This window comes from Nicotiana tabacum, chromosome 8, assembly GCF_000715075.1.
Source record: "Nicotiana tabacum cultivar K326 chromosome 8, ASM71507v2, whole genome shotgun sequence".
In the NCBI taxonomy this organism is placed as follows: domain Eukaryota; kingdom Viridiplantae; phylum Streptophyta; class Magnoliopsida; order Solanales; family Solanaceae; genus Nicotiana; species Nicotiana tabacum.
In genome coordinates this window covers 142,451,631-142,464,274 of record NC_134087.1, presented here as the reverse complement: position 1 = coordinate 142,464,274, position 12,644 = coordinate 142,451,631, and the positions used below count along the sequence as shown (strand labels likewise).

General features: G+C 38.8%; 1 protein-coding gene across 1 annotated transcript; it reads right to left on the bottom strand.

Moving 5' to 3' along the window:
* Positions 1-6,015: 6,015 nt before the first annotated feature.
* LOC107790627 (reticulon-like protein B5) lies at positions 6,016-8,696 on the bottom strand. Its single transcript, XM_016612583.2, has 5 exons — positions 8,353-8,696; positions 6,895-7,075; positions 6,673-6,814; positions 6,436-6,505; positions 6,016-6,316 (listed from the first exon to the last, which is right to left on the bottom strand). Exons 1-5 carry the CDS (start codon positions 8,570-8,572, stop codon positions 6,147-6,149), a joined length of 783 nt encoding a protein of 260 aa, XP_016468069.1. The 5' UTR covers positions 8,573-8,696; the 3' UTR covers positions 6,016-6,146.
* Between the last annotated feature and the right edge of the window lie 3,948 nt (positions 8,697-12,644).

Sequence of the window (12,644 nt, the reverse complement as noted above, 5' to 3'; positions counted from 1 at the left end):
AAACATCATTTTCTGACCGCTAAAGAGAAGCTTGACATTTCCTTGGATAATTGCTTTCCTGAATTATTGATTGACTACTTGATATGTTTATCTGTTTTTGACCTCGTCGCATGTATGAATCGCGAGTGCGGTAATAGATGCACCTATGGTTCACGTCGTACGAACCTCCGGCAGTGCACACTTTATTTTTATGTTGGATTGGGCCGTACGACCTCGGCATTATTTGCGCATGCTTCTTGCTTGGTATTTTCTGTGATTTGAACTGTTTTAAAAGTCTTGAAATATAAAGCGTTAATTGAGATATTATCTAGGAAGGAACCTATCACTTCCTGTTATAAATTGTTATTTATTATGACATCCATGCTTAGCATAACACTTAAATTATATTATTATTGACCCTAGTAAGTTTCAAGTCGACCCCTCATCACTACTTCTTCGAGGTTAGACTGAATACTTACTGAGTACATATTGTTTATGTACTCATACTACGCTTCTGTACTTAAATGTACATGATCTGAGGCAGGTACATCTAGCTACCAGTCCAGTGCGTGTTCCTGATACTCGACCGAGATTCCACAGTGAGCTGCCCCTTCTGAGTCGTTCAGCAGCATACTGGAGTTTCTCTTCTTTTGTTATTATTATGTACTATCTATTCTGGTTCAGACAGTAGGATATTGATATTTTTTACATTCTACTAGTTGCCCTAGTACTTGTGACACTAGTTCCTGGCACACATTGTAGACTATTATTTAGGGATGTATTTATGTCATTACAAATTTGTTAATTATCGATTGTCTAAAAGATTAACTGTTAAGAAAAAGTTGGTATGTATTGGTAAAATTAATGAGGACTCACTAGTTGATTAGGATTGGCTTGTCTGGCAACGGTGTTGGGCATCATCACGACTTGTAATGGAGTTTGGGTCGTGACAATAATCTTTTTGTTCTTATTCATGTAACATTCTTGTGTCAAATAAATTTACTTATCTATAAACCACATAAATTCAATTGTACCGTTTTACAGGTAAACAGTTTGGCGGCATCGTGCAGCATAGACAATTGTGTAATTGCTTTGATCCATTCACTTGTTACTAACAAATTCGGAATCCTTCCTTAGCAAAAGAAAGATCAGGTATGGTAGCTAATAATAACAACAATGTTTACAATGTTGGAACACACGGTGAACTGGAAGAAGTGTTTGATCGTGATGATTAATTCACCGATACCCGCAACGAAGGGGTTGAAATAACCCAAGTTCATGAAAGTCAGTATCCTCGGCATGTGTTCGGCCCAAATCCTGATGATGCAGAGGATGAGCATGTTGTTGAAACAATCAAAATCTTGAGAGAACAGCAAAAGGGGATTACGGATCACCTCTCAAGGCAAGATCGGGTGATGACAGAATTGAACTAGGTGTTATCGTGTGCTTCCAATAATGCTAATGGAAGGGCCCCGATTCCTCCCAGTGTTCCCGTAAATCAAACGGCTCAAAGAATCGAGAACAACACTCCAAGGAAGAATGTCAATTTTGACGAGGCCAGAGGTACCGATAGAGGATTTGGGAGAAACAATTTAAATGACCCTTTCAAACCAAGATTCATGAGATAAATGAATGATGGATCAAAATGCAAAGGAATTTCATGCTCGGATGGGTTAGATTAGGGGGCAAGGCCGGTGTTAAAGGGACCAGATTCAAAGAAATATACGCAATTGCCATTTAAACCAAGTGCGGCACCGGAATTGATCCCAAAAATGTTTAAGATGCCAGATATACCAAAATATGATGGGACTTTGGATCCAGAAGAGCACATCATGACCTACACTACAACAGTAAAGGGAAACGACTTGGCCCAGTATGAGATCAAATCGATTTTGTTGAAAGAGTTTGGTGAGGTTGCCTTAACTTGGTATTCCCTCTTACCAAAACATTCTATTAACTCTTTTGAAATGCTTGCAGATTCATTTATCAAAGTTCATGCTGGAGAAAGAAAGGTCCGAGCAAGGAAGGCAGATATATTTAGGATATCTCAAGGAGAAACTGAATTATTGCGAGAGTTCATGATCTGGTTCCAGAAAGAAAGGATGTTGTTACCAACGGTTCCGGATGAGTGGGCAGCGGCGGCATTTACAAAGGGTCTCAACCCATAGAGCTCTAATGCCTCACGAAAATTTAAGGAAAGCTTGCTCGAATTTCAGGCAAACACATGGGCTGATGTTCACAACCGCTACAAGTCAAAGATAAGAATAGAAGATGATCAACTTGGTTCCTCTGTGTCTTTCAAAGGATGGAATTGTGATCGGAATCAAGATAAGTTGAAAAAAGATTTTGATAAAGATCAGAGACCCTCTAGAAGTCGTTTTCAGCCTTACGAGTGGGCTGATGAGCGAGGTAATAAAGGATTCCAGTCATCGAATAGGTTCACTTCCGATAGAAGGACGGATCGTGGCCGGAGTAACATATCATTGCAATAGAAAGAGGTGCCAGGGTCCAGAGATTCAGCGTATGCCCGGTTGTCTAATTATAATTTTGATATCAGCTCGGTGGAATTGGTGTCGGCCATGAGAAATATTAAAGAAGCTAGGTTCCCCAAACCTATCTGATCGGATCCTAGCCAAATGATCCTAATCTATAGTGTGGATTCCATGAAGCGGCAGCAAGGTCACCTCGGATGATAATCAACATGATCATCGGAGGATACGAAATCAATGAGGTGACATTTTCGGCAGTAAAGAAGACAAAGATATCGGTGACTCATGGCAAGAGGATCCGACAAGTCTCAGAAGATGAAATCACTTTCATAGAGGAAGATGTTGAGGGATTTCTTCTATCGTACAATGATGCTTTGGTAATTTCTCTTAATGTTTTAGATTTCAAAATTAAGCGTGCTTTGGTTGATCCGGGAAGTTCAGTCAACATAATACAATGGAGAGTCCTAGAGCAAGAAAAGTTAACCGGGAACAACATTCCGACGACAAAGCTTTTATTTGGCTTCAATCTAACAAGTGTGACAACCTGAGGAGAAATTTTGCTGCCACACATGCCGAAGGTTTAACAAAGACCACCCTGTTTGAAGTGGTAGATGGCAAAATTGGCTACAATGTAATCCTCGGAAGGCCATGGATACATGAAATGATGGTTGTACCTTCAACATACCATCAATTGTTAAAGTTTCCAACACCATAAGGGATCAAGCATATCAGAGGAAATCAACCGGCTGCAAGGGAGATGAATGCAATAACCATTTCCAGCAGCAAGGGCAAAGAAACCAACAAATAGCAATTATAGGAACCAGTATCTTTTCCCATCCCAATTGAAGATGATAAAAACGGGGAGTCATCAAAATTATATTAGGTACTGAGGTCTTTTCAAGTACCGGAGGAGACAGATGCGACCAAGTCAATCGCAGAAGAGCTCGAATAAGTGGCTTTGTTCGAAGAATTTCTGGAGAGAAAATTCCATTTAGGAATGGGGTTGAGTCCCGAACTCAGGTTGAAACTTATAGATTTTATTAAATCTAACGTTGATTGCTTTGCATGGACCGGTGGTAGAGGAAGAAGCTGGTGTAGAAGGAGTGGCAGTTGTTATTGGATCAGAGGTTAGTGGTAGAGGAAGTTCATAGACTGAACTCCTTTGACCGGAGGCGTCGAAGGGATCGAAAAGCGGGAATCGACATTTTCAACCAAATCCATTTACCCCCAGAGTCCCTGAACTTCTTCTGGTGGTGGAGTTTGAAGCTCTCCCGGCTGACTACTCGATTGAGTTGATGAAAATTTTTTCTTCTCCAAAGGGCAACTGCTTCATCATCGGTTTTCTCGTCATCAAGGACCGTTATGGCCAGTCCAGTTGGAGTTTCTTTCATTCTCTTTTCCTAAGCCCCAGCCGAGGAGGTACGTTTCCTCTTTGGTTTCTTGGTTTTGGGCTGGGAACTCCTGGAGGAGGAGGAGCCTTCACTAGAAGCGAAAGTAGATGCGTGAGTTTGCCTCTGGTTGAGGGCTTCTTGCAGCACCCGTTTGGCTACCTCCGGGTCATCGAGAGACTCAATATCGGGGCACACAATAGAACCCTTCGGATGTCCTGTGTGGAGCAAAAAAGGAGTTAACAAATTGTTCCAAAGTTGTTTTGTACGTTAAGATTGAAAGAAAAAAGGATTTTTTCTTTCAATCTTAACGTTCTTGGCTTTCCCTCCATATTTGAGAGCCATTTCTTTCCACCGTCGAGATTCTGGAGTAGTAATATCCAGAATTTTCTGAACCCATTAGGCCAGATTTTGTGCCTGTGGGGGTTTCCAGTGAGTATCTGGAGCAAATAAGGTATAAAGTTAGGGACAAAGGATGGTGTTTTTAAAGTATGGAAATAAAAGGGATACGTGAAGACTTACGGAAAAGGTTCCACGACTCACGAATAACAGGCACTGTGGTCGAGAGAATATCCCTGGTAGCAATAACAACGAACCGTTCCATCCATCCACGGTCATTGTCATCTTCGACGCGGGTGAGAAAGGCATGATGACCGCGTTTGCTATGTTTTAGCACACCCCCACGGAAGATCTTGGGGGAATATAGGTACATCATGTGTGCGAGAGTCGGGGTTTCCCCAATCAGAACACAACTGGCGGAGGCAAGCCACCGTACGCCACACGAAAGGCCCTACTTGTGCCAAGCATATTTAGTACCGGTGGCAAAACTCTAAGATTATTGGGTTGACTCCTTCAACCACTCTCAAAGTGAAAGGGTATGTATAAACATCTATGAACCTTGGTTTGGAGAAGGTGACCCTTTCTACCTCGCTTATAATGAGGATTTCGATGTTGTCCTAGTGACAATCCTCCCTCACGACAGGAACGTTAGGAGGACAGATGGAAGAAGGATACGTATTAATAGGCCAGCTTCTGTCACTTTTGGGATTTGCATAGATTCTTTTTGTTCCTGAAGGTCGGATTTCGTACTAAGCTTAAGTGGTATGATGGAATTCACGGTAGGAGGTTCCGAATCAACTTCAACTTACTTTGTTTTGGTTTTCTTTATGCCGCCTCCGAAGAAAAGGGTAGAGTTTCCAAGGGCGGCAATGTTTGATGACATGTTTATGAAGAAAAAATTACTAGGAGGGCTGAATGTTACAGAAGGGCTGTAAGGAGATTCAGAGAAGACGAAGTAGTTGTGAAAGTAAAGAGTAAAAATGATAAGTAGTGGAGAAGTTATAGACGCCAAAAATCGTGGTCACGATTACCTCGAGAGCCGACGAAAATATTTGCCAAATCGTGGGGTAACACGTCATTAAATGCGGAGAGGCATGCGTCCTTTCAAATGTTAGAAACTGTTCAGAAACTTGCTCGCTAAGGGAAAAAGTTCTCTACTTTTCAGTGACACTAAAGTATTGTCACCAAAAAGTAGGGGGACAATCTATATACGGTGAAATTAGTTGTTGACAGTTAGACGAATAAAGAGATGACATGTGGAGCTGAAGAGAGGAAGAATTTGAGTCAACAAGTAGTCAATATTGGTTGCCAGCATGTGGCCAGGCTGGATGAGCCCTGAAGGCAGAGTAGCCGACGGACAGAGGTTCAAAGTATTGATATCGGATATTATTTAATGAGCGGCTGTTACAGAGAATATCTGCATTTAAAACCAAATGTTATGCAGCCATCAATGGCGATTTTATTCTCATTCAAGAGGAGCTTGATTTGAAGATCTTGTCTCCCTGAAAAGAGCTATAAATAGGAGAATTAACATCCATTGTAGACACGAAATACTTTGTACACAAAGCTATATTCTGCTCTCCAGATTATAAAATTATTCATTTTCTTCTGCTCTCAGTGTTGTTTGTACTTCTGCTATCGGAAAGATCAAGTACATAGCCAGGCTTATATTTCCTTTAATTTCGTTTCATAATCTTTTTGTTCTTATTTACTTAATATTCTTGGGTCAAATCAACTCACTTGTCTATAAACTACGTTATAAATTCAATTGTACCGTTTTACGGGTAAAAAAAGGCAAAACTAAATGTGGAAGTCAAAACTACCTCACAAAAATGCCATACTCATTTAATTGTACACGTAATAAAGCAAATCCAGTAACTAAAGGGCTCTAACACACGGACTCAACATATGGAAAACTCCAGTATGAACGTAGTGGAAACGCTATTAGTCTCTATGCAAGCCTTTTGTCTCTTGGTGGACCTCTTGGAATTTTGCTAAGAACCTGGTCGTTGAAAACAGCATAATGCTTCTTGATCTCTGCCTCTGCCTTCTCAGCAAAAGCATCAACCTTGTCCTCATACTTGTCATAAAGCACAGGAACAGTATGCAGTAATACAAAAACTGTAAGTAGAGAAAAGTAGAAGATGCAAATAAGAATAAAATAAGTAACAAATAGTTGAGTCCCAGTAAGCATTGAAAAAAGAAAGTCCAACTAGCAAAATAAGAATGAAATTAATTACCTATGTAAAATAATGTGAGAAAGTTCCAGCAATTCCCCAATATAGAAACTACCCACAAGCCCAGAATGACCTGCATGTACAAGTCAAATATTTTACATCAATACTGGGAGAAACTTTTTTTTATAAGGTATACTATGAGAAACATGAAACTCAAAGAGGAGATCCAGTGGGAAGAAACTTGAGCCTTGAAGCAACTGTCAAACTACGAACTTAAGATATAAAAATAGATGCACATACAACAAGGAATTTCTTCAAGTCTTTGCCAGATGCAATATCTCGTAGGATCTCAAGGATCCTATTCATTTCAATCCTCAATGCAGATGCAACACCCAGGACGATATCCCTAGGAAGAACAACTTCTGGAATTTGAGGTGGAGCCCTGGTGCATAACATTTCAAGGTCAATCTTCTTGTACATATTAGACGAACAAATAAATCAAGAACACAAAAAGATACGTACGTGTTGATGAACGCCGATGCATTGGACCACAGGAAAAGTACTGTTATGGCAACAATGAGAATATGGCATACAAGTGTGAGCAAGTGGTATTGAAGCAACTCAAAAAGCGCCCAAATAACAGTGGCAAAACCAAGCACGCCAGCAGAAACTTTCTTGTCCCGCCATAGGAAAATTTCAGCGGCTGTCATTCATAGGGAATTATAAGTATATACAAACCAACAAGCAGCTATTGAAAAAGAGATGTTTCCATAACAGCACACATATTTGGTAGAGATTGAAGTTCTGCAGTACATACAGAAAGCCCAGCAGGAGATATTGGGGCAAAGAAGCATAGAGGATAACTCGGTATTTTTCAAGCCAAAGCAAAATAACTAAGTGATTAATATAAAAATTATTTCAAACTTTGCCAAATCGCAGTATATCTTGCTGACACATCAAACTGGAAAACTAGTGCAGAAAAGGGAAACAGCTCCTTCGTTTCAAATCTTTTACGCATAAATTCACCGTGGAAACAAAATCCTTTTCCTAGGGATCCTACTAAATAAAACAGAACGAAATAATTGGAAAGGTTGATAGAATCTTCCTCTTCTAGAAGGATCATCTACAAAGCTATTAGTTTTATCCATATTTGGAGATAGAGCAGTGGCAGCCATAAAGTGGAGAATTTACATCTGTTTGATGTCTCTTTCGCTACCTCTCCATGGGTCAACATTACGAAATTAGCCCCTTCAGTTCTGACTATAGCTGCAACCCATCTCATATTTCAGCAAGAATTACTTACCACTCAAATGCTTCCGGTGGTTTGATCCAATGGGATTCCCTGATATTTCTAATGAAGTTATAATACCAGCTTCAGAATATATCTTTGCTGATAGAAACTTCTTTACAAACAAATAGTTCCATATTCAATCGCAAACGTTTATTCAACTTTGAAGGGGGAATATTAACAATTTATATAAACTAGGAAAATGCATTCAAAAATTGAAGCAACATGATACTACTTTAATGAAACTCAAATCGGTAAAATAACAGTTCAACTTCGCATTTAAGAAATAAAAGAGGCGCAATAAAGAATACACTTATTGCACCAACAAAAAACTTTGTGGATCCTAATGAGACCTAACAAGAATGAAAAATGAAAGGAAAGGAAAGAAGAAATTGGGAGGATTAACCAATCTGCAGGAACTCACTAGATGGAGATATTCATAGGGAAAAGCTATATAGTAACAGATTAAAAAACGAAATATTAGTCCAATTAATTCAAAGGAGGTTCCATTTTTAGAATTTGCTAAAACGCAAATAATTAAACAGTGCCTCTTGGCCCGCAAGTCATTTATTAACAAACTAATTTGCTCGCAATAACTATAAAATCGAATCATAATTACATGATACATGTATATATATTAGCAGCATATGTTATAAAATAAATAAAACTTGAGAGAGAATTGAGGAATCTACGTTTTCCACCGCCTAGAACCTTGTGGACAGGCCTTTCTCTACCGAAAAGGCGGTAGATCTTAGCCTTGACGGCGTCGACTGGCGATTTTGTATCCTTATTCTCGTCTTCAGAATCCGACGAAGAAGAAGAATCGTGGTGTGCGACGTGCAACTTGTCGACGTTGACCTTGTCCATTACCGTTTCTACAAATGAGTCGTGCTCGCCGGCGTGATCAGCCATCGCTGTCGACCTCCGGCAAATGGGGATGTTTTTGCTGTGTTGCGCTTTTTGAGTGAGTGTTAAAAAATATTCTTTTCGGGGGGGGGGGGGGGTTGTGGGGTGGGGGGGAGAGGAAGTGAGGGGGCCTTCAGCTCGAGTGGGAATGAAGAAGGCTTTAAGAAGCGAGATTCCGAAGCCTGAGGTTCGTTTCAAAACCAAGTGGCCCGTAAATAACGCAAATCGATTTTATCTTTAGTTTACCCCTGGATTTTACTGGAATTGTCGTTGTAGTAGATTACTTAAGAAGTAATTGTAAGCAACTCTATTTAATAGAGTGAATTACTAAACAAGATAGATGGTGAATAATCTTCTATAATAAGTTGAATCACAATAATGGTATAAGAATTTAATGCACTATCAATGGGTATAACGTTTTTTATAAACAGGGACCTATATATATAAATATTAGGGAATATGGTTCACACCATTACATATGTCCATATGGACATTTCTTACTTTGCTATTACGGCGCTCAGGCATGTCACTTACGACATTCTGATTTCCTAGGGATGCAAGTTTAGTGCAAACATCTTTACTAAAATACTCTCTTAGCTCCAAAATAAGTGATTTTTTGATTGTCTTCATATATATTAAGAAATTCATCTTTTAACATTAATTAGCAATGAAATTGACCATATCAACATTTACTATCTCTTCACATAGACACTCCTAACAAATACCCAACATTAATTACTCCAAGAGTAATATAGGAAAAAAATAATTAATTCATTCTTGAAATCTGGAAAAATCACTTATTTTGGACCACAAAAAAAAGCAAAAAAATCACTTATTTTGGACCGGATGAAGTATTTAACTAGATAAACAGTTCCTCCATAGTCTAAATGTAAAGCATTAGCTACAAAAAAAGGAGGATAAGTCATAAGCTTAACATCTCTGCCATTAGTCTCTTGTAGAGCCTTCCTAGCAAGCTTGATAGCATCAAGGACAAGGTTAGAGTTTTGGAAGCTCCAAGAAGGTCATTTACAAGATCTCAGGCTAAAGAGTTGCAGATTAAAGTTGCTGGACTTCAATGGCAAATAAAGAAGTTTTTAATTGTAGAGGAAGCTCAAGCCCAAAGGAGATGAACTGTCCAAGTTTTACAATTATTTGGTGTCCCAAATTGAAATCCAAGAGGAGGAAGATTGGATCTTGAAATCAGCCCTTGAAGTCCGCCAAAAGAGCGCAAAATGAGCTTAAAGGAGGTCCAAAAGGTGGTGTTTTAAAAGGAACCCAACTGGAGTCCAAACCAATGACCCAAACTAGTAGTTTTAAGGTTGAAATCTACCCCAAAAGGATTTGGCCACCCACCCTCTTATTTTTAGGGTTTCTTTTATTCCTTAGCAGTCACCCTACCTCATTTTAGGGACTTTTACCCCTATAAATAAGGAGTTCTTCTCATTCATCGAGGCACTTCATTATTAATTAAGAATATTATACTTTGAGAGTTATTTTGAACCTTTGTTACTTATGCTTTGAGATTTATCTTTCAACTTTTACTAGTTCATAGTTCACGGTAGTAAGATAACTTCTTGATGGTAGGCTATAATCTCATGTTTTAGTCGCTTATTACATTCCAATTTACTGTACTTTAATTGAGTTTGAGCTTTAATTGCTAGTATTTTGCACTAATTATGTGTTTTATGCCTTGTAGGAGTGATTCCGAGCTATGTAGATGTTATGGAATGAATTCAAGATATTCTAGAGCTTTAATGTCTGAGTAAAAGCCTAAAGATTAAGTTGGGATCGTATTCGGGGATCAACGGATGATAGTGCACTTTAAGAACGAAACGAAGAATCGAGAAGGCATACTGCGCATTGTCCAGTAAAATGCACATAATTTTCAGAAATCCGTTTGGGCTCCACAAAATTTCATTGGAAATCTATTTAACAGGGCTACAACTTTCATGTTTTATATTTTCATAAATTCCTAGAGCTGCGGCGCGTGGTGCAAGTACTTCATCATTCAATCTTCACTCAAAACAAGAGTTTGGATTGTTTTATGTTTTTCTTTGATTTAAACATTGTTGTGATGAATTCCTCCATGTCTATGGAGTAGTTCTCTTTAGGATTTGATGGATTTGGTATTTTGATACTTGTTTGTGAATGTTAACTCTAGTTTTATGCATTGAATCATTTCAGACGTTTTAATCATTGCATCTATATTCCTTGTTCATGTAATCGAGAGAGGCATAACTTGTAATATCTTTGCATTATATTTTGTTGGTTGAATTCATTAATTCATCTTAGTAATCGGAAGAAGCTAGTTGAATTGTTGATTAAACCTAGTTAGAAGGATAATTGAGAGAGGTTCTCCTAAAGACCAATCCACTACGAATTCGCGCATATCTTTACCGATCTTAAATTAGTTCATCTTGTGAGGTTGAGACTTAATCGAGAGAGAAGTTTCTACTAAATAATTGAATTAATAACCAAGTGAATTCGTGAGACTCACGTGAACATCAGAAGTGAATTATCTAGAGTTATATCTCAAACATTTGTCTTGCATCTATCCTATCAATCATATCTTCTCCCAATTAATATCTTCCTTTGCTCACTACTTGCGTTTTATCACTAGTCAATAGTTTAGATTCTTAGCTAATTTTAGTTTAAATCATATAAATCTCCATTATTAATCATCTTGGATAGCAATCGAGCTATAAACTATGAAAATATTGTTAAACTCCAATCTCTGTGGATACGATATTATATTTTACTATATTCAACTAGCAAGCATATTTAAGTGTGTGCTTTGCGCTCGTCAAATTTTGGCACAGTTGCTGGGAATTGGAAATCAATAGTGTTCGAAATAGTTTGTAGTGCTAATTTTGGAATTTCTTTTTATTTTTATTTTATTTTCTCTTTCTACGTTTGGTGTTCTTTGACTGTGCGCAGGCTACAGGTTAGATTGGTGCATGACTCTATCTTTTGGGAAAGAAGTGCAACCATACGAACTAGAAATCAAGAAACAACTGCGACAGTTGAGGAAGGAAAGAAATCTCCCTAAGAATATAAAAAAGGTTTGGCAATCCTCAACCAAAGAAAATATGGCTGGAGATAATGATAATGTAGATTTGGCCACGAGAGAGGTAGCCCAACTCAAAGAGAAAGGTGCAAGGGATGTTGAATAAGCAACACTTAGAGATGCAAAAATTGCTTATAAGGAGGAGAGGGCTCGAAGAATGGCTCAGAATCAGCCCTTGGGTGCAGACCAGTTCGGAAACCTAACTCTCGGCTAAGAGACCACTTGGAGATTATGCCAGACTGGTCTACACCCAAGGCTTATCAAGTGTGAGACCACCTCCAAGCAAGGGTTGCTCCAAAACAACTGTGTCTTCAAAGGAAATATGAACGAAGATCCAAACAATCATCTGATGGACTTCGAGGAGAAAATAAACACCTTTCAATACAATGGTGTGTCACAAGGATTGATTAAAACATGGGAGGATATGACTAGAAAAATTCTTGCTAAATATTTCTCCTCAGCTAAGACGGGCAAGTTTAGAAGAGAAATCCATAACTTCTGCCAGAACGAGACCAAAACAGTTTTTGAAGCATGGGAGAGGTTTAAGGAGATAGTACGAAAGTGTCAACATAGCGGAATTGAACTCTGGATGCAACTCCAGGACTTTTGGGATGGATTTACACCGGCCTCACACAGAATATTGAGCAATGCAGCTGGAGGTCCGTTGATGAAAAAAACTCCTGAGGAGATAGTCATTATACCAGATGAGTTATCGGAAGATGCAAATCAGTGGTCCTCTGAGATTTCTGAAAGAAGAAGATCAACGGTTGTTCAAAAGGTTGATGCTAATATATCTGTGCAGGTACAACTTGATGCCATGGCCAAAGAAATAAGGAAGCTGACCTTCGCCTCAATACACAATGAGCTTCATGCAGCCTGTGATATATGTGGAAGAGGACACCCTACTCATGAGTGTCAAGCTACAATGGAGGAAGTAAATGCAATGGGTCAGAAGCACCCCAGTTTTTAATGGAGCGCACCTAGGGGCACAACAAATGCATGGCAATAAAA

What these genes read in the sequence shown, in the direction of transcription:
- LOC107790627 (XM_016612583.2), bottom strand. Translation starts at nt 8,572, where the DNA reads ATGGCTGATCACGCCGGCGAGCACGACTCATTTGTAGAAACGGTAATG. An exon ending in GGTTCTAGGCGGTGGAAAAC is followed by an intron (nt 7,076 to 8,352) that starts GTAGATTCCTCA and finishes TATGAATGACAG; the next exon opens with CCGCTGAAATTTTCCTATGG. An exon ending in GCATCGGCGTTCATCAACAC is followed by an intron (nt 6,815 to 6,894) that starts GTACGTATCTTT and finishes GTTATGCACCAG; the next exon opens with GGCTCCACCTCAAATTCCAG.